The 20510-nt window shown below is 46.9% G+C and overlaps 1 protein-coding gene across 2 annotated transcripts in view; it reads left to right on the forward strand.

The window, feature by feature from the left end:
• Positions 1-20510, forward strand: part of UBE3C (ubiquitin protein ligase E3C) — a 115503-nt gene that overhangs the window by 39456 nt on the left and 55537 nt on the right. For both annotated transcript variants that reach the window (XM_070368994.1, XM_070368995.1), the window contains exons 7-13: positions 1038-1191; positions 1609-1829; positions 2335-2492; positions 5856-6043; positions 14092-14178; positions 18462-18619; positions 18770-19002. In XM_070368994.1, coding sequence (XP_070225095.1) covers positions 1038-1191; positions 1609-1829; positions 2335-2492; positions 5856-6043; positions 14092-14178; positions 18462-18619; positions 18770-19002 — 1199 coding nt within the window. The remainder of the gene's footprint in view (positions 1-1037; positions 1192-1608; positions 1830-2334; positions 2493-5855; positions 6044-14091; positions 14179-18461; positions 18620-18769; positions 19003-20510) is intronic.

Here is a 20510-nt window from a genome sequence, read left to right on the forward strand (position 1 = left end):
AAGCCCTGTTCAGCGGCTGAACCTTGGGTGCAGAGTGGGGAGCCCCCAACAAGTGGGGAGTGTGTCCGTGTGTGCTTAGAATGGCGAGGTGCTCAAGACTACAGCTGGAGATGTGCGTCCTGCCACCTCTAACATCCCAGGCCTCAGGCCTCAGATGTGCGGGCCCGCAGGGCTGGTGGCCTGGGATGTTAGAGGTGGCAGAGGAGCCCTCCCACAGCTTAGGCGGGCCATGCCCGTGTGTCTGCTTCATGCAGGTCGCCTGTAAAACACCTGAGCCCCTCGGTGTCCACACTGTGGTCTCCAGAGGGAGCCGTTCCTTTAAAGGGAACTTGAGTTCCGGGAGGAATGGCTGGGAGATGAGCAGGTGGGACCTGGACATCTTGTCCCGTCAGAAGGCAGACAAGCGAGCCCGCTGGCCAGAGTCCGGGCGTGAGGTGACAGCCAGGAGCACAGAGCTGTGGACGGAGTCTGCTCAGGGCCTGTGGTCCTGGGTCAGCTTGATGGTCTCTACAGCCACACAGTGGCGTGGTTACTTGGAGGATGCCTAGGAGACAGCTTTTGAAAATCTCACTGTGAGCTTTTTACTTGGCTCCTGATTCAGGCAAACTAGTTAAAAAAAAAAGTTTAAAGACAGTTGGAGACCTGATCACTCATAGGTATTTGTGGTATTAAGAAGTTGTTATTAATTTATTTTAAGAAAATAGAGTTCTTTGATGATGTGCTGAAATAATTGTATCTTGGCTGGTCCCAGATGAGAGGCGGTGTAGGTTATTGGATGTAGTTGATCATTGTTGGTGCTGAGCAGTGGGTTTCTCAACTTTACACATCACTTCAAGCTACTTGGGAACCAAAAGATTTACTTGATAAAAACTTGCAGGAAAAACTAACTTTAATTTGGACCTATGGAGATTTATAAAGAGCAGTTAAAAATTGCCAAGTTTTTTTTCCCCTTGTTGTAAAAAAAAAAAAAAGAGAGGGGTATTGATATTTTAATACAAATTGATACAACTTATAAATATGTTTTTCTTTTCTTTTAGGGTATTATAGATCTCTCTATTTGTTAATTAACAGCAAGCTTCCATCAAGTATTGAATATTCTGATTTATCTCGAGTTCCTATAGCAAAAATTTTGCTAGAGAATGTTTTAAAACCATTGCACTTTACGTACAACTCCTGTCCAGAAGGTGCAAGGTGAGAATGAAATCAGTTTATTGATTTTGTAATTTCACAAGATCTGTATCTAACAATAACTTTGGCACAGGATGCTGTCTGAAATATAGACTTGCAAGTCATTTTTGCTTTATTAGTGTGACTCAGTTTAAAGAAAAATGTACTTTTTCTATCTGGCCTGCACCCAACATAAATTTATAATTCTGGTGACCTGGTTATTTTCTTGCTTTCTAGTAGCTATCAGAATATAGAAAAACATAGCAAGGTTTTTTTTTTTTTTAATAGGAATGATAGAGCATTAAGTTTAGGGTGCTCTAGTTAATCTGAAAAACTTAACATGTCTGATGAAAAGGTTATTTTGTGAACAGTGATTTTAATCAATGATTTTGTGAACAGTGTATTTTGATTTTATTACGAGCTTCTGTTTTTCTTCATCAGGCAACAGGTTTTTACAGCCTTCACGAAGGAGGTCCTGGCGGCCCCCTTCACGGAGCAGATCTTCCACTTCGTCATCCCTGCCCTGGCGGACGCGCGGACCGTCTTCCCCTACGAGCCCTTCCTGACTGCACTGCTGTCCCTCGAGGGCAGACGGCCCGCCACCAGTGGGGGCGCACCATGGCTCTTCTACTTCGTTTTAACTGTTGGTGACAATTATTTGGGTATGAAACGTTAGGGCGTCCTGCTGAGCTCACGTAGAGGCAGCATGCGTAGATAGGAGCGGGCGGGGTGGGGTGCACGGCCGGGTGTCCCCTTGTCAGCACGGCCTCTGGGGGAGGAGCTCCTCAGAAGAGCGCGTTTGCTTAAGGCCGTGGCCTGGCTGGTGTCCCCGGGCATAGTGTCATAAGGCAGGATAAGAAGTCTGATTTAACAGGGCCACACAGATTAAAAAGAATTTTAGAGTTGAATGGGCCAATTTCTGTGTGTGTGGGGCTGTTTTTCCCCGTTTACGCTATGCTGCTGGGTTGCCTGTCGTAGCGTTTTGGTATCGTAGCATAATATATTTGAGTGTACACATCTGCACGTGAAATATTAGAAATGTAGTGTGTGTCCTGGTCAGAAATGCCTCTCGAAGTTTAGGAGAAGTGGTCACCCGCGTCCTCCATGGTCACCCGCGTCCTCCAGTTTCTCACCCCCCCTAACTAACGATGTGGCTGTCTCACCAAGGCGCGCTCTCCGAGGATGGGCTGCTGGCGCACCTGCGAGTCCTCCAGGCCCTCCTGTCCCAGCTGCCCGTCTCGCCCGCCCGCGCCAGCGGCCAGGATGCAGCCAGCGACTCGGATGAAGAGGAGGGGGAGGAGGCCGACAGGCCGGCCAGCACTCCGGTGAGCCCCCAGCTGTGCGTGCGCCCTCGCCTGCGCCGCCCTGCGGTCTCCATGCCTCTTCCTTACACGCATGCACAGATATGTGGGCACACTTAGATGTGCGTTTGCCTTTTCAGTGTGAAATAGGATCACAGTCTATCAGTTTAGTTTTTTGCTCAGTTGTGTCCAACTCTTTGCGACCCCATGGACTGTAGCAGGCCAGGATTCCCTGTCCTTCACCATCTCCTGGAGTTTGCTCAGATTCATGTCCATTGAGTCGGTGGTGATATCTAACCACTTCATCCTCTGTCACCCCCTTCCCCCTTTGCCTTCAGTCTTTCCCAGAATCAAAGTCTTTTCCAACATAGAGACATGCGGTTTAATGTTTGGTCTTTCAGTGCAAAGTAGGGCTGCTCTGTGTATCACTTTAGTTATGACTCAGGACACCACTCTTTGAGTGAAGCTATTGGGTTAGAAGGTTAAGCTCCTGTTTGCAGGAGGAGCACTTACTGTGTGTCAGGCACTATTGTACTCTTTTTTATTTTTAAGAATTTTTAAAAATAACAGCTTGATTGACATACATTTTACCATAAAATTTACCCTTTTATTTTTATTTTTTTAAATAAATTCTTATCTATCTGTTTGGGGGTTTTTTGTTTATTTGGTTTTTTTGGCCTCACGGCATGTGGATCTTGTGAGATCTTAGTTCCCTGCCCAGGAATTGAATCTGTGCCTTCTGCAGTGGAAGTACAAAGTCCTAACCACTGGACCACCAGGAAAGTCCCAGAGTGAGCCCATTGGAAGGGATACACTATTCAGGGACCTTTCAGTGTATGAACATAGCTAGGCATCTGTTGCCACTGAGTCTAGAACGTCTTCATCACTCCACAGAGAAGCCCCGGCCAGGCCCTTTCCTCCGTGTCCTCCCCAACCCCTAAAAGAAAAGCAAGGTCGTTTCCTCTTAACTATCTCTTGACCACTGCAGAACATCTTTTGTCTATTTTCACAGATTTTATAGATGATAAACATTATGACTTACTTTAAATTTCATTTTATGTACATTGTCACATTTTATCTCCAAGTTCCCGTTCTCCCTCTTCTTACCTAGCAGTGTTTCCTGTGTGCTTTCAAGGAATAAAAAGCTTTATGTCACACACAGGCTGTTTGTCTTACCTAAGTGGTATAGTCTGCCACTGATGTCTTCTTCTCTTGATTACACAATTGCAGTGCCTTGAGGTGTGGCTGTACTAGATTTAAGGTTTTTGTTTTTTGGTTGGTTTTTTGTGTTTAGAATATGTCTCTCTGGTTGGTGCCAAGTCTAGTCCCAGGAAAATACACTTGAGAATATGCTGGGGGGAAAGGGATCGGGGGGTGGAGTGGAAGGGCTCAGAGGCTCCCTTAGCAGAGAGGAAGCCAGCCCAGCAGGAGGAGGATGGGGGACAGCCAGTGTGGCCAGGGCAGGGCTTGTTACAAAGGGCAAAACAGAGGGTTTTGGTGGGTGCTGGAACTCTTGATACATCTTGTCACAAGTCAGATGCAAAAATGTGTGAAATGTATGGTGAAAAAAAAGTAAGATCTGATAAAAGTAGATAAAACTTCTGTTTTCAGAAGACAGTTTGTTCATACTTACCTTCTAGAGACTCTGTGACATTTAAATATTATCTGTGTATGCATACCTCATTTTATTATACTTCTCAGCTACTGTTTTTTATACGTTAAAGGATTTTGGCAGTTCTGTGTTGTCAGATGATGGTGAGCATTTTTAGCAATACAACATTTTTAAATTAAGATAGGTGCATTGTTTTATTAGACATTGCCATCACATTATGCACTTAATAGACTACAGTAGAGAATAAACACAGTTTTCACATGCACTGGTAAACTAGGAAGTCCGTGTGACTCACTCTCTTTCGATGTTGGCTTTGTTGTGGTGATCTGGAGCCACGCCTGTGCTGTCTCCACTGTGTGCCACTACACAGTATAATTGGTACCTAAGTGGTGAGAGAGGAGAGTGAGAAAGCTGGCTTAAAACTTAACATTCAAAAAACGAACATCATGGCACCTGGTCCCATCACTTCATAGCAAATAGATGGGGAAAAAGTGGAAACAGTGACAGACTTTATTTTCTTGGGCTCCGACGTCACTGCAGACAGTGACTGCAGCCACGAAATTAAGATGCTTGCTCCTTGGAAGAAAAGCTATGACAAACACAGACAGCATATTGAAGAGCAGAGACACCAGTTTGTTGACAAGGGTCTGCTAGTCAAAGCTACTGGTTTTTCAAGTAGTCATATACAGATGTGAGAGTTAGACCATAAAGAAGGCTGAGTGCTAAAGAATTGATGCTTTTGAACTGTGGTGCTGGAGAAGACTCTTGAGAGTCCCTTAGACTACAAGAAGTTCAAATCAGTCCATCTTAAAGGAAATCAGTCCTGAATATTCATTGGAAGGACTGATACTGAAGCTGAAGCTCCAATACTTTGGAAGAGCCGACTCATTGGAAAAGACCCTGATGCTGGGAAAGATTGAGGGCAAAAGGAGAAGGGGACGACAGAGGATGAGATGGCTGGATGCCATCATCGACTGAATGGGCATGAGTTTGAGCAAAGTCTGGGAGATGATGAAGGACAGGGAAGCCTGACGTGGTTGCAGTCCATGGGGTCGCAAAGAGTCAGACATGCCCGAGTGACTGAACAGCAACAACGAAGTGAAGATACATATGTATGAGACGCATCTCTCATACAGTGTTTATTTAGTAGATTGTTACAGATTACAGAAGTTACATTCATCCAGGTTTCCGAACAGTACAGTCAGCAATACCCAAGACTGCATATATAGTCATATTTTATTTACTCATATGTATATATGTGTATACACACATGAGGAAAGTACATGTTTCATTAATACACCAGATAGGTAAACTTCATTGAGTATTAGCTCAGATTTTAGTCAGTGTATCAGATATTCTAGAGAAGTTAAGATACAAAATGACAGGTTTGTGTATTTCTTTAGATTTTTTTTTCTTAAGTTTTTAAATATTTTCTTAAACTGTGATATCTCAAGTCATTTAAAGTGGAAATTTTGCCAGATGAGAATCCGTTTTCACACAGGTGTGCTTCGTCTAGAGCGGTCTGAACACTGTGGAGTGAGCCCTGCTCTCAGTGTGAGGACTAGAGCTCCGTGAGTCCCCCAGCAGCCGTGTGCCCGCGGCCCTGCTCCGCAGGCGTCTGCAGGGGACGTGGGGGCCCTTCGAGGCGCGACTTAGCAGAGACGCTGAGGTTGTTCTTCGTGATGCGGATAACCTGTAACATAATGCCTCTCACATGTGAGTCGCGCTGAGCTCTGACAGGACGTGGCTGACCGACCGGTCCCTGTGCCTTTCAGGAGGATGGGCGGCTGTCTGTGCTGTACGTCGCCGAGGAGTGTCTGAAGAAGCTGGACACGAAGCAGCAGACCAACACACTGCTGAGCCTGGTGTGGAGGGACTCGGCCAGCGAGGAGGCCTTCACGCTGATGGCGGCCATCTGCCACACGCTCATGGTGCAGCACCGCGTCTTGGTGCCACGGGCCAGGCGAGTGCTGCACCCCCTGCCGCGGGGGGTGCCCTGGGTTTGCTGCCCTGGTTGGGGGCTCGGGCCTGCCCGGGGCCGTGTGAGGGAGCCAGTGGGGGCTTTTCTCTGCGGGCTGTGTCATGGCTCGTTCTGTCAGATTGCCGTGATAGTTTACTTTGGTACCTGAAGAATCCTTTTGTTTTTCAAAGCAGTGAAGTGAACGTTTGAAGGACAAAACATGGAAGTTTAACTGTGGCCGGTGGGTGTGACAGTAACTTTGAGCTCCCCTTTCCCTGTGCTTTGAGTGATAGCCAAGCAGGTTCCTAGACTTCAGCAGACACGTGCTCAGGGCAGGCAGGACGTGAGAGCGGACGTGGCGGGTCCACCGGGGGCTGAGGTCCTCCCGCTGCGGGCGTGTGGGGGCCTGCGTCCCCGGTGGCCTGGCAGAGCCCCCTCTTGTGAAGAGCTGTTTCTTTGGCTAGGAAAGCATGCTTTGACACAAACTGTGTGCAGGGAGCACTCGGCCGCAGCTGCCTTGTAAACAGTCGTGCAGCCAGCTAATGAGGTGCTATCTTGGCTCGCTGGTGTTTATTACTGTCTGAGGAAGTGAGGCGTCGTGAGGCAGTGAGCCCTGGGTGAGTTGATTAGCTCACTGTGGGCTAATTGCATCAGAGCAGGATGTGAGATCTGAGGACCTGCAGCCCAAGCAGGCCACTGATTTTATTGGAGCTCAAAGTCCATTGCTCTGGGCAGTAATGACTGGACTTGATGTACCACTGCCCTGGCCTGAGGTTTACTACAGAACTGCTTCCAAAAGGTGTTTAATGAGAGAGGAGCTTTATACGTAGCCTGGGTTTTATGAGTACAGCACCTGTTTCCTCTAAGAAAGTACTCTAGGAATTTTATTTATGGTTTAAATATATTAGGTTCTGAGTATTTAGAGTGTTTTTCATAGCTCGTAAAAGAGCAAATAGGCTTATTTTCGCTGTTGTAGATGTTAACTGCTTTCAGCTTTTAAGAAGGTATTTAAAAGATGATTAGTAAAGTCTAGGCTGATAACTCTTTCTCAGCTCCTCCCAGGCTCATAGCAATCCCTCTTATTTTCAGGGCTGGGATTTGTGGCTTTAGCTTCTGTTTAACGTTGATCGTCAGGAACTCTGAAGGAATTTGGAGGCCCTTTCTACATTGACATGGAAAGGTTTCTAAGATACATGTTTAAGTGAAAAAAAGAAGTTTCAGAACAATGAGTAATATTTTGTGTCTTAAAGGTGGGAAAGGTAGAATGTGTATTTGCATAAAGAATCCTGGGAGCATTCACAAGGATTCATGGGCGCGATTCATCACGTCTGGTTTCGGGGGGGTCAGGGGGCGGGGGCGGGTCAAGGGAGGCGGAGAGAGTGGACTTGGAACTGTATACTTTTTAACAGGGTTTTGGGTTTTGAATTATGTGAATTATTTTAATTTTTAAAGATTAAGTAGTTAATGAACCTCCATCTCCTTTTATGAAAGTCTGTAGATCTTACCATTGAACTTGGAAATCTGAATACGTTTCTGAATTTAAAAATTGTTCTTCTTTCGGAAAACATATTCACTAACTTTGAATGTGAGCAGGCATTCACTGGTTTTGCCGGGGGCAGGAGAAGGCCGGCTCTCTCCCAGTGTCTCGAGAACTGAGCCTCGCACATGGATACTTCGCAGCCACTGAGGACAGCGGCTCGCAGGCGCTCAGCTTTGCCCCTGGCCGACTCTCCTCTGGCTTCGTGGGCAGGAGTCTGGTGTTTTACTGGTGGGTTCGTGCTGCTGGGGGGTGTCCATGGTGCAGGAGGGCCCGCTCGCGGCCACCCGTCTCCCTGGCGCCCTGCGCGGTGGCAGGACCCTGAGCCCGGTCTCCCCCTCTGCCGTGTCCCTGTCCTGGGAGCCGGTTTGCATGTTGCCTGACAGATGCAGGGCTCGCCTGAGTTCCCTTTCCTCCTGGGCTCCTCCTCCTCACTGCCTTCTGCAGGTTCTTCGTGGTCTCTGTTTCAGTGTTTCTTAACCTTTGCCCTCTCTTCGTGTTCAGTTTCTTTTTTCCTTTCTGCTTGGTAGATCCTCTGGGGTCTTGTCCACGCGGACGGCTTTCCTGAGCCCCAGCTTCGACTTCAGCCCTTTTGCAGGGCGTCCTCTCCTTTCACAGTGCCTGCGGTGGAGCTCAGCATCTTCCCCAAAACCTGGGCGTCATGCTGGGGCTGCGGTGTCCCGAGGGCAGCCGCTAGTGAAGCGTGGCCCCTCCGCTTCCCCGGGCACACCAGCCGCATCGCAGGCACTCACTGGTTGTGTGGCACGGGCAGCCCCACGTGGACCGGCTGCTCAGCACAGACGGTCGTGCGGAGCAGTGCTGCCGGGAGTCTAGGCTGGGATTCGCGCCCGTCTCAGGGATTCCCCGTGTGCGTTCAGTCCCCATGCTGTGTGATGAGCTTCGCGCCCGTCTCAGGGATTCCCTGTGTGCATTCAGTCCCCATGCTGTGTGATGAGATTCGCGCCTGTCTCAGGGATTCCCTGTGTGCGTTCAGTCCCCATGGTGTGTGAGTGCTGGGAACTTCGTGTCACGTGTTCCCAGACTAAACTGTCAAAGTACGACCCTCACTATTTCGTTGTCTTGCTTAAACATCTCCCAGTGAATCCTTTTGTTCGGGAAGTCTTCCCCTTCCTTTGCTGACTGTGGTGCGGTGTCCTCCCCTAAGCCAGCGTCGCTTGCGTCTCCTCTGTTTCTCGCTGTGGAAGGCTGTCCCTGCCTCAGCCAGCTTCGTCCCTTTCGCGTCTTCGCGTTCCTCTGTGCCTCCAGGCGTTTCACACCGCTCCCCTCCGCCTGCGCTAGTGTCTGTCCAAAGACAGCTGCCGCCTCCCTGCCTCCCCCTGGCTGCCGTGTCCGTCAGAGCCCTGCAGAGGCTGTCACCTTTCAGAAACCCCCCTGGTTTATTATATCCTGAGATTTCACCTGTAACTACAGCTCCCAGGGAAACTTTCATTTTACTGTAGGGTCTCCCTTTTAGAGAGCTGATTTTAAGGAGTTTGGATTTATACTTAAGGTGGGCAGAAAAGCATATTCTAGGGGGCTCTTTTGTTTCATTAACATGTAAAGACTTTGAAATGGCATTTTAAAGATAATGTTTTAAGGATCATGGCCTCCCTGGTAACTCAGATGGTAAAGAGTATGCCTGCAATTTGGGAGACCTGGGTTTGATCCCTGGGTCGGGAAGATCCCCTGGAGAAGGAAATGGGGAGAATCCCATGGATGGATGGATGGGCTATAGTCCATGGGGTCCAAAGAGTCAGACACGACTGAGCGACTAACACTTTAAGGATCAGAAAGGTTGATGTGACCATTTCTCTAGTTTTCTTGTTCATATATCAAATCAGAAGCCATTAGGATTAGTTTTATTACATCCTGTGCTCAGTTGTTTTTACCAGAAACTAGAACGAGCCAGCCTGACTGTGCCTCACGTCACTCATCCCTGGTTTGGGCAGTCGTGGGCGCTGTTTCCTTGTCTGCTCTCTAAATACCACTAATGTGGTCGTGGGCACTCCTTAGCTCTTGATTATAGAATCATAGTTTTAATAATTTGAGATTGATTATGCAAATGACTTCAGAGGAAAAGAATATAAATTCATGTTTCGTGTACGTTCCAGAAGTAGTCGTCACTGTTCATGTTTTTGTAAACAAATTTTAGAGGATTTTAGAACCAATACCGAGAATGTACCTACAGAGAGAAACAATTTTTGGCGGGGGGGTGGGCGCTGTGATTTCATGTTTACTTTTATTATCAATGATATTTTCAATATAAGTGATAGATTTAAGGAGCTGTTTGATTATTGTTATAATTTGTATTGTTACAAAGATCACATAAAATTTGTGAGCTTTTTAATATTTTCAGTACACAATGATTTTATTGTCTATCTTGAACTCATATTTATAAATGAATTGGCAGCGGTTATTGTTGGAGATATCAAACTAATAAACTAGGCCTGCTTTAGTCAAATTTAGGAATATAATTTATAGTGGGTTTTGAACATCTTATAATTTTCTAAACATTTTTGACTGACACTTCACAGGAAATACAAGTAAACTTGGAAAAGCATACACAAAGCTTATTTAAAAGTTTTTTAAGTTTTCTTGTAAAAAAAGCAAGGGAAGGGGTTATCCAAGAAGTCACATAAGGTCCCAGCGGTGCCTCTGCTGTCTTCCTGTAAACTGCAGTAGGAGTGAAGGCGCCCTTCTTTTTTTTTTTTTTTTTTTTGAGTATTAATTTTTTTTAAATTTTATTTTATTTGTAAACTTTACAATATTGTATTAGTTTTGCCAAATATCGAAATGAATCCGCCACAGGTATACCTGTGTTCCCCATTCTGAACCCTCCTCCCTCCTCCCTCCCCATACCCTCCCTCTGGGTCGTCCCAGTGCACCAGCCCCAAGCATCCAGTATCGTGCATCGAACCTGGACTGGCGACTCGCTCCATACACGATACCATATATGTTTCAATGCCATTCTCCCAAATCTCCCCACCCTCTCCCTCTCCCACAGAGTCCATAAGACTGACTATACATCAGTGTCTCTTTTGCTGTCTCGTACACAGGGTTATTGTTACCATCTTTCTAAATTCCATATATATGCGTTAGTATATTATATTGGTGTTTTTCTTTCTGGCTTACTTCACTCTGTATAATAGTGTCTGTTTCCTCTTGAACGGAAACTGGAGAGAAGCCTCGTCGTCAGGGGAGGGAGCTGTGTGTCTAAACTGTTGTGGTTTTGGTGCTGGGACGTTGACAGAGCACAGCAGTGTGTCGAAGCTGATCTTCTGTCCTTAGTCCCCGGTTTGTCTGTGAAGGAATGATGTTTTAGCAGGTTGCCTCAAACTGAAATTCATCTTAAAACTTTTATTATCATTAAGGAAATTGGAGTTAATTTTTTATCTTGCACTATCTCACAGATGAAATTTATATATGTATTTTCGTATTGACTTGGCAAAAAGAGTGATCCTTTGAGCAGGAAAACACAAAGATCACATTTGCGCCTGTGGCTGCAGGAGTGGACTGGTCCTTGGGTGGCTGACCTGTCGTATTTCTCTTACCTGTGACCCTTTACACACAGAGGAGGTCTCTGAGAATGCCTTGCTGTCGTGACCTTCACTGCCTGTGTGTGAGCAGGAGTCTCCCACTGTGTCCTCTTTAATAACTTAAATCGTCCTTGCAGACAGACTGCTCTGAATTTATGACCTGGGTTGGAAATGTTGCCCTTTACTAATTAACTCATAGTGTTGTCTCAGCTAAATAAAGCTTCATGGGTAGTTTTAACTATATCCCAGTGTATGTAAAGCATACGTCACTTCCTCGCCTTTTAGCGGTCAAGCCCAAATAACATTAACGTGTAGAAAATGGTTTAATAATTTGTGTTTTTATTGCCTGTTGAGTGATTAATTTATACAGTTTCAGAATGTTGACAGAATGTTGACAGTATAACTTGTATACTTCAAGTTATACTTGAAGTATAACTTTTGAAATGCGTATGTATATTCATGTGGAAAGATGTTAGTTACAACCTTGGTTGAAAGGCTGTGTTAGAGGAGGATGTGTTGGGAGAACCCACTTTTGTTTACTTCTGTCTGGTGTGTCTGGGTGATTTACTCCAAGATACTAACTGATTACTTCTGGGAAGATGGGTGAAATGCTGCGGAAGACCTTGTCTCTCGTGCTGCTGCCGTTAAGAAAAAAGAATAGAGGACGTGCCTCCTTAGAGCAGTCGCTCCTCGGATCTCTGAGGAGCTAAGTGTCAGGATCTATACTAACACCAAGTTAAGACATCACGTCAGTGAAGTTATACTAGATGGTACATTCTTTCACAGAGGCCGTGGTTTCTTGATTAAGGACAAATAAGGCAAGCAGAACCTTCTTGAATTCGTTTCTGTTGAAAGGTCTTGGTTTCCATAGCTTTGTTTTCATTGTTTTCCATGGTTTGTTTAATTGATCTATTGTCTTCTTACTGTTTTTTCATTATTCCAGTCATTCTTATGTTTTAATTTCTCAACTGAACGAATTAGTGTGGTGCCCATACCACGCGTAAGTGTGTGCTCAGGGCAGGTGTAACTCACTCCTGCAGACTCTTCCTGTTTTTAAGCTGGAAGAGACCATAGCCTCGGTGCGAGAGGGTCCCCTCGTTCTCTGATGCAGACGCTGCTCGGGGCCACGTGGCACCTGAAGAGTGGCGGGCGAGCGGTCGCCTAGAGTCTCCCAGCCCGGGACTCATGGCTCGGGCACGTTTCACATCGTCCTTCGTGCTTTCCGGAGTTTTAAATGGTTCTCTGTTTTTAGACGCACCCACTTTCAGCAGCGCTGGGTCTCCGCTGCTGCGAGAGGGCATCCTCTGTGGGTCTTCGCTGTGGCACCCGGCTTCTCACTGTGCTGGCTTCTCTCGTGGAGGAGCACAGGCTCTAGGCCCCTAGGCTCAGGGCTTGTGGCCCTCGGGCTGTGTTACGGGATCTTCCCGGACCAGGGATTGAACCCGCGTCCCCTGCGTTGGCGGGTGGATTCTTACCCACTGGACCACCAGGGAGGCTCAGTGATGTGCTTTTAATGTCATTTGGACATCTCAAAATGCACCACGCTAAGACACGATTGGACTTTTTAAAACCAGGACTCTGTAACCCCTATTGTATACTTAGAAACTGCTGGTGCTGAGGAATATATCTGATGTTTTTGACTGAATGCAGGAAAATAACCAACTTAAGACTTGAAGAGTGATTGATTTATCTAAACCCCATTCGTTTCTCTTCCACTACAGGCATTTAAATTAATACACTTTTGGCAAAGTTTGGTCTGTTTAAATACTTTTTATTATACTCAGAACAATGTTTATGGCAACTGGTTACTAACTGTAGAGAATTCTGGATGCACGTTACATGCTGCTTTAACTTAGATCATCCCATTACTGTTAGTGGCTGACCTGAGGAGACTCCAAGGCTGGTGGCCTCACTGTTGAGGAGGTGGGGCAACCTCTGCTGGCTCCTCAGGAGCCTTTGGGGTGCTGCTTGCTCCGTCATGAGCTTGCTTGACAACTCGGGTCCAACAGCATCCCAGAGGTCTTTTCCACCCTGAAAATACAGTGATTCCGTGTTAAGTTCAGCATCACACAAAAGGTGTGTAAGACTAGATGGTATGTAGGTCTTCAGAATGCAGCGTTCTGTTTTCATCCTTAAGTTTTGGTGCCAGGCTCACTGCTCGTGCGCTCTCTGACTCCACCAGGAAAGCCCTATCCTCATTAGTGCTGCTCACTGAGCAAGCTTAGTCTTCGCTCTTTGACTTCATGGTTCTTCTGAGATGATTGTAAAGGCAGATCACATCCCTTTCTTAAAACCACGTTTCCCTACTGTCCTAAACCTTTTCTTAGTGTGATCAGTCTCTTAAGTTTGAAATTTAATTTCTGAGTCCTGCCTGTCTAAAAATGTGACTAGAAATTAAGTCCTATTACAAAAACGCAGTATAGTAAGTAAAGCTAATTTAAAATTAAACTTAGGTATCCACAAAGCTCCTTAGTCTTCTGATTTTATACAGGAGGGGTTTTTTAAGCCTTTAAAATATATTTTTAGATTTAAATTAATTTTGACGTGTTAGCATTAAAAAACGATTTACACATTTGTGTGTGTGTGTTTTAAAGGTAGGGCATTACAATCAGTTGGAAAATGTTACCGTGTGTGAGTGATATTGGTGACGCACAGCACTGTAACACATCGCTGTCCTGTGCTGTGTCCTGAGGGCGGCACACGTCGGTGCGCGTGTGAAGGGCATGCCCAGCTCTCTTTGGGGTCGGTCTCACAGGCGCAGCTCGGGGCCGGCTTAGTGCCGTAGCAGTGAGAACAGGCCCCCAGCATTCGGGGTTCCCGGGGTGTCCTCAGCTGTGGGGAGCAGCCACCGTGGGAGGCGTCAGGACAGATACCTTCTCAGTTGTACGTTATCTTCCGTCTGTCACTTTTCTCTTTTTGGAGAAATATACTGGATGACGATTTGCTAACTCTTACTTATTTTCCCCGTTCCTTTTTAGGCTTCTCTACAGTTTAGCCTTCAATGCCAGGTTTCTGAGACATCTCTGGTTTCTCATATCTTCAATGACAACGCGGATGATCACAGGGTAGGTGTTACAGAGACGGACACATTGAGCTTAAGGACGTGACAAGTGGCCGCCAAATAAAAAGCATTGTAGGGAGGTATTTTTAAGTACTGCTTATACCGAGCTTATTTCATTAGGGAAAAAAGTCTAGATGTCTCAGTTTCACAAAATGAAAAAATTGATGCCTAATCTATGTATAGTATTAAGTGTATGGCTCTATCTGAGGGTAAATTTGTTTTATAAATCATGGTCGGGCCCTCCCTGAGGTCTGGGGTCGAGACTCGGAGCCACCGCTGCAGGTGGTGCAGGTGGGAGCCCTGGTCAGGGAGCCAAGGCCCTGACGCTGCACGGTGTGGCCACACACACACTCCTAGTCACGTTGTGGAAACCAGAAACTTGACATTTCTTTGCTCCGTGTCTTTTCTGTGCTTTTGATAGTGAAGATACAGACTTGAAGCAAGTCTACCACCATTACAAACATTAAAACATACAAGATATTGTAAAAATTGGTTTCTAAACCTCTTTGTTGAAATAATTTGAATTTTTATATGAAGTCTTGTGTAACTTGCAGGCTAGAATCTTTAAAGTACATATTTATTGACTGTGTGTAATATATCAAGAATTCATTCGATACTCAGAAACCCTGCATGGTAAGCAGGTGGAGGCCGTTGCCATGCTGAGTTTCTCTGTGAGGGCTCCGTCCTCTGTGCGGTAGTGTGAGAAGTGTGTCTCAGTTCTCGGAGACTCGGCTTCCCACATGCACTTGCCTGCGGTGGTCACCGCCGGAGGTCCCACCTGCAGCCGCCAGCCCGCCTCCCCGCAGGACAGCCTCTGGCAGGAGGGACCCGAGACAGGAAGCCGCATTGGAGTCTGGGCACCTGGCGCTGCGCTTGGTACCACCCACTGCCCTCCTCCCCTGCTCTGCAGCCGCCGCCCGCGCCATGCTGTCTGGGTTGGAGCTCGTCGGGGTGGGGGGTGGAAGAGCGCCTGTGGGTGGGCCCCCACCGGCCCTGTGCCAGGAAGCCTCAGAGAGGGACTGGCAGGCGCTCGTAGTACAGGCTGAGGTGCTTTCGTGTGATTTTAACACGTTTGTGAGTGAGGGGGTTCTGAGTGACTGCGCTGCAGCTGATGGAACTCAGAGTAGCGAGGTCCTGTACCTCACGGCGGCAGCAGTAGAGACGTGGGAGAAGTGGCTTCCGGTCCAGAGCGTATCTTCTGTATCCTTTCATGTGCAAAGTAAAGCCAGAGGTTTCTGGTTTCTTTGTGTGAGTGTATTTCAGCCTGTGGTGGCTGTGCCCACCTTGGCGTTGGTGAGCAACAGGTTTGTTTAGGCAAGAGAGCCTGGGGGTCACTGGGGCAGGAGGTTATTGTCGCCCTGCAGGTGTCTTAGCTTAGCAACAGGGTCCCATCCCGGCCCCGCCTGCTGACGGCCTGTTTGTTCCTGGCCTTGGTGTCCCGCGGGGGAGGGAGCACAGCGTGTGCACATGTTCTGTCACGGCGGTGGTGATCGTATTAAGTTATTAGCGTTATAAGTCAGTGAAATGACACACATTTTTAAAAACTCATCACTTCTTAGCCCATTTGAGGACATGTGTCTTTTGCGCGTATAGTTTACTCAGGTCCCACAGGGAACTCAGTGTGTGCTAACACCTTCCTGCTGTGTGGCTCATCACGTTTATATCACAATAAATGCAGGTGAAGTGCCCGACTCCCCTGAAAACAGCACGAAGGGTATTTTGAAAGTAGTTTGGCAGCAGGGCTTACCCAGCTGGGACTCCTGAGCTTTGGCACACACGAGGCTAATGGGGCGCGTGTCGGGGTGTGGACTCAGGCCCCCACCGCCCTTGGTCTCGGGGCGCACCGGCTCCTCGGTGATTGGGGTGCAGGTGCAGCTGAGGGGGCCAGAACCTAGCCTGTCGCGGGCCTGTGCGGCGAGGCTGGCCTGCTTCATCCTTGTCTTTAACTCAGCGGGGACTGTTCTCACCCTGCCTGTGTCTTTTCACATTGACTGCAATGGCTGGTGGTGCTACAGTAGACAGGAGTGCATTCTCTGAGAGCTTCTGGAGAAGACGAGAAGCTCCGCCAGTTCAGGGGCGAGTGCAGTTGCCATAAGAGCTTCCGCTCTGAAGACCCTTGTTCTGAGGGGGCATGCAGAAGGGAGGGCTTGTTTGACGTCTCGTTGATGCTACTGGTCCAGCCAGCTCTCCCAGTCACAAGTCAGTATCTTTTCCTTTCATTGTAGTAAATTATGGACTTTTTATTTGCACGAAGAGTTCAAACCAGTCAATCCTAGAAGTCAACCTTGAATATTCATTGGAGAAACTGATGCTAAAGCTGAAGCTCCAATTCTTTGGCCACCTGATGCGAAGAGCCAACTCATTGTAATAGACCCTGATGCTGGGAACATTTGAGGGCAGGAGCAGAAGGGGATGACAGAGGATGAGATGATTGGATGGCATCCCCAACTCAATGGACATGAGTTTGCCAAGCTCCAGGAGATAGTGAAGGACAGCGAAGCCTGGTGTGCTGCAGTCAATGGGGTCAAAAAGAGTTGGACACGACTGAGCAACAAGTCTTTGAGATGGGTCTGTTTTCAGAGAAATATTTCAGTTGGTGTTAATGGCAGAAAGAATCATCAGCAGAGAGTCGAGAGACATTATTCGTGTCCATCCTGGTTGGTTAAGACCACAGGCACATAACTGACCCTTGTTGCCAGTCACCTTTCTGTTGTTCTGTAACTGACCTCATGGGGGTTAAAGAGAACAAGTGAGCTAACGTTGAGTGCTTGCCCCCATCTCGTTTTTGGGAAGCAGTTTAAGAGTTTTATGCATCCTGGCACATACGTGCATGGCGGGCGATGAGGATTTCAAGTGCGAGTGTTGTCAACAGGGCCACAGCTAAGCAGTTCAATCGTGCACCTAGATTCAGGAAACGCTCCCTCCACACGGCAGCTGGTCAGCCCGGCTTGTCCCGTGTTCTCCTCAGTGTTGTTTGGCAGCATTTCCAGTTTTTGTGCTTCTGCAGTGAGTGACGAGGGAGCTGAAAGATACAAACCATTAGCTTTACTCACTCAGCAAAGCAAATGGCGTTGCGCCTTTTTTCTTCTACTGTGCAGATGACACAGGACTGGGCTTGATGGGGTTACTTGGCAGTGAGTGGCGGGGGCTCCTGTCTCTCAGGGCTTGGCCTTGCTCTGGGCGCACAGCCTTTGCTCTTGTCCCCTGTGGGTGATGAGGGAGGTGACAGGGCGGTCGTGCTTGTTCTCTGTGTGTGTGCTCTCGCTGCGCTTTTATTGGGGGTGGGTGGCTTCCCTCGGCGGGGTGCTCTGTGCTGAGTGCTGCTGCGTGTCTGGGCTGTGTTTCCGCCCAGCCGTGCCCCTGTGTGAGCGCTGGAGCTGGCCTGCTGACCCCTGAGCGGGGCTGCTGGACACCTGGCACCAGGTGGCTCCCCCTCGCCCACAGCGAGAGCGGCGCCTCGGCGGCCTCAGCTCCAGCCCTGCCTCCCGGGGGACGGTGGCAGCGCTGGAGGGCCAGCCCCTGGAGCGCGCGCCTTGCCTCCTAGACGGGAGTGGCTGCCTGGGACTGAGGACCGAGAGGAGGAGGGATGGGGCAGGTGAGAGCCGGCTGGCCTGCGGGCTGCCGGCCCGGGACTGGATGGGTGTGCGCTGGAAACTGGGGAAGCTGTGTGAGCCCGTGTTCGGTGGGGGTGTAGGCTGTGGGCCCCAGCTCTTGGGAGGGAAGGGGGCCAGCCCACCTAGAACTGCCCCAGGCCCGCGGGTCTCCTACCAGGGAGCGCAGCTGTGGGTCTGGTGAGTGGAGGCGCGGCCCAGGACTGAAGCTGTGATGATCTGCTGCTGCGTCTCTGGGCTCAGTAGTGAACTGCCTCCAGTGTTCCTCAGTTTACGCCCCTGGACAAACCTTTCCTGAGACCAGAACTGTCTGCCTTTGTAGAGGGGACGGGGACGGGGATGGGGTTCAGCGTAAGAAGCAGAGTGTGTGTCCTGAGGAGTGCTGCCGCAGACCCTGACTGCCCTTCAGGGACCCTTGGGGCCTCAGATAAACAACCAGCTTTATCTGGTGGAGAATCGCAGCAGGGATGTTAATAAAGACCGGTGGCTTGGTGTCCTGTTCTTTAATGTACGTTACTTATTAACCTGTGTTGTTCGAGTGACTTTGCCTGCCCTCTAGGTCTTTGAATTGCTAATGTAAATGTTATTTTCCCTGCTTACATTTGTCTGATGTCATGTCTTAATTTGTTCCCAAACTCAGCCATTGTGTTTTTCTCTCCTTTCTCCCAATTTCAAGGTCTATGGTACCATTGCTTCAGGTGATATCAAGGGGCTCGCCTATGTCTTTTGAAGATTCTAGTAGAATCATCCCACTCTTCTACCTGTTTAGCTCCTTGTTCAGTCACTCACTGATTTCCATACATGATAACGAGTTCTTCGGAGACCCCATAGAAGGTGAGAATTCTGAGCAATCCATTTGTTGATGACCTCATGCAACAAATTTTCGTAGATGATAGAAGAGTTTTAAGCCTTTTAAGTCTTTGAGTGTGTAAGAAATGGGAGGGGGAGCCCAAATATAATAGAAAATTGGATTATGTTTTTCAGTTGTAGGTCAAAGACAATCGTCAATGATGCCTTTTACTTTAGAAGAACTGGTAGTGTTGTCTCGATGCCTTCGCGACGCGTGCTTAGGGATCATCAAACTGGCATATCCAGAAACAAAGCCAGAAGTTCGAGAAGAATATATCACCGCCTTTCAAAGTATTGGAGTAACTACCAGTTCTGAAATGCAGCAGTGTATACAGATGGAGCAGAAACGATGGATTCAATTATTTAAGGTGATGAGTGTATGAATATTTTGTTTACTGAGGTCAAATAACGTACAGGTTTTTTTTTGGATGACTCATTTTAGAAGACTAGAGATACGGGTTTGTTTCCGGCTTGATAATTTGCAAAACTTGTAAGAAAAGTCTTTTTCATTTTATGTTTGCCTCCTTTTAAAGCCTTGTTTTGACATTCTTAAATATATCTGTTATAACTTGCCCCAAGTACTTTCAGTGACAAGGTGATGTATAATTAAAATTTTTTTTATTTTTCAGTAAAAGATCTCTTATGAGTTTTATTTATTTAATCTTAAGAAATTGATTAACAAAGGTGGAATAAGATCATTAACTTACTGCAAGTTGAATATAAATTGTTTTAAAATACCTTCATTTTTAACCGTGCAGAAAGAGAAGTTATGAGTTACTGTGGCTGAAATGTTGGCAGGAAACCACCACCACTGAGAGAACACAACTACTGGGGTGGAAAAAAGAAAAGAAAAGGGTGCTTGACTTCCCGTGAAATTTCTGCAGCAAACACACCCCGTCAGCTAAAGTCGCTCATTAAAGGAGCAAGAGCAGAAGAAATGCATTTCCCAAATTGAGCGCTAGATTTACAGCCCGCTTAGCGCCGGCGACCTCTGCACACTGTGCTCAGCTGGAGTCGTCAGCTGTCCCTTTGGGTCTTTTATCACTGCTTTGTCAAGCTATCTATTTAATTGAAAGAAGTTAATTGAATGAAAATGATCAACTAAGCTTGTATTAATATTGCTAATGGAACTTTCTTCTTGGCCATGTTTGGAGAAAGATGTCAAGCTAGACTTTAGGAAAGGCCCATTAATGCTTGCACTTAACCTGATGGGCTAATTAAGGGCTGCTTATTCATCCTGCAAGCCCACGATGGGCTCTGTGCGGCCCGTTCTGCCTGGTTTTACAACACATTTCACTTCTGAGCACCAGCATTAGTAGCAGTGAGAGTAACTGATAATGTTTTGATTGCACTGAATACAGTACTAATGCATCATTGAATTTATAATATGTGCGGATTGATGTAATATATATTTGCACAATTTATTTTAATTACCTGTCTCTGTATTCCTAAGTAAACTCTTAAGGTCACATGTTGAGCCCTTAATATGTCCTTGCTTAAAGACTAACACTTTTGCATCTTTTCTAAGTTAAAATAAGCTATGTCACCCATTTAAACTTGTAATTCTTGTGTAAGCTTTTCCTGGACGTGGCTGTTAATGGTAGCATATGTTTTTCTTTTAACAATCTAATTAAACTCTGGGATGTTTGTTAGTAAAACTTTCCACTATGCATGTTATCAGGTTTCGTGTACAGTATCAGATACTTTCATTATTTTATAGCACCTGTTCACAGTCTCGTAATTTTCAAATACCGGGCCTTATCTTTAGCACCCAGAACCTTCTGAATTTAATCATGCTGTATTAAGATGTTTTTCCCCAGTCCTGCTTTATTTTGCATAAGCATTAAGTGAAAATTCTGTAGTGAATTTGTATTTA

Source organism: Bos mutus, chromosome 4 (genome assembly GCF_027580195.1).
Source record: "Bos mutus isolate GX-2022 chromosome 4, NWIPB_WYAK_1.1, whole genome shotgun sequence".
NCBI classification, from domain to species: Eukaryota; Metazoa; Chordata; class Mammalia; order Artiodactyla; family Bovidae; genus Bos; species Bos mutus.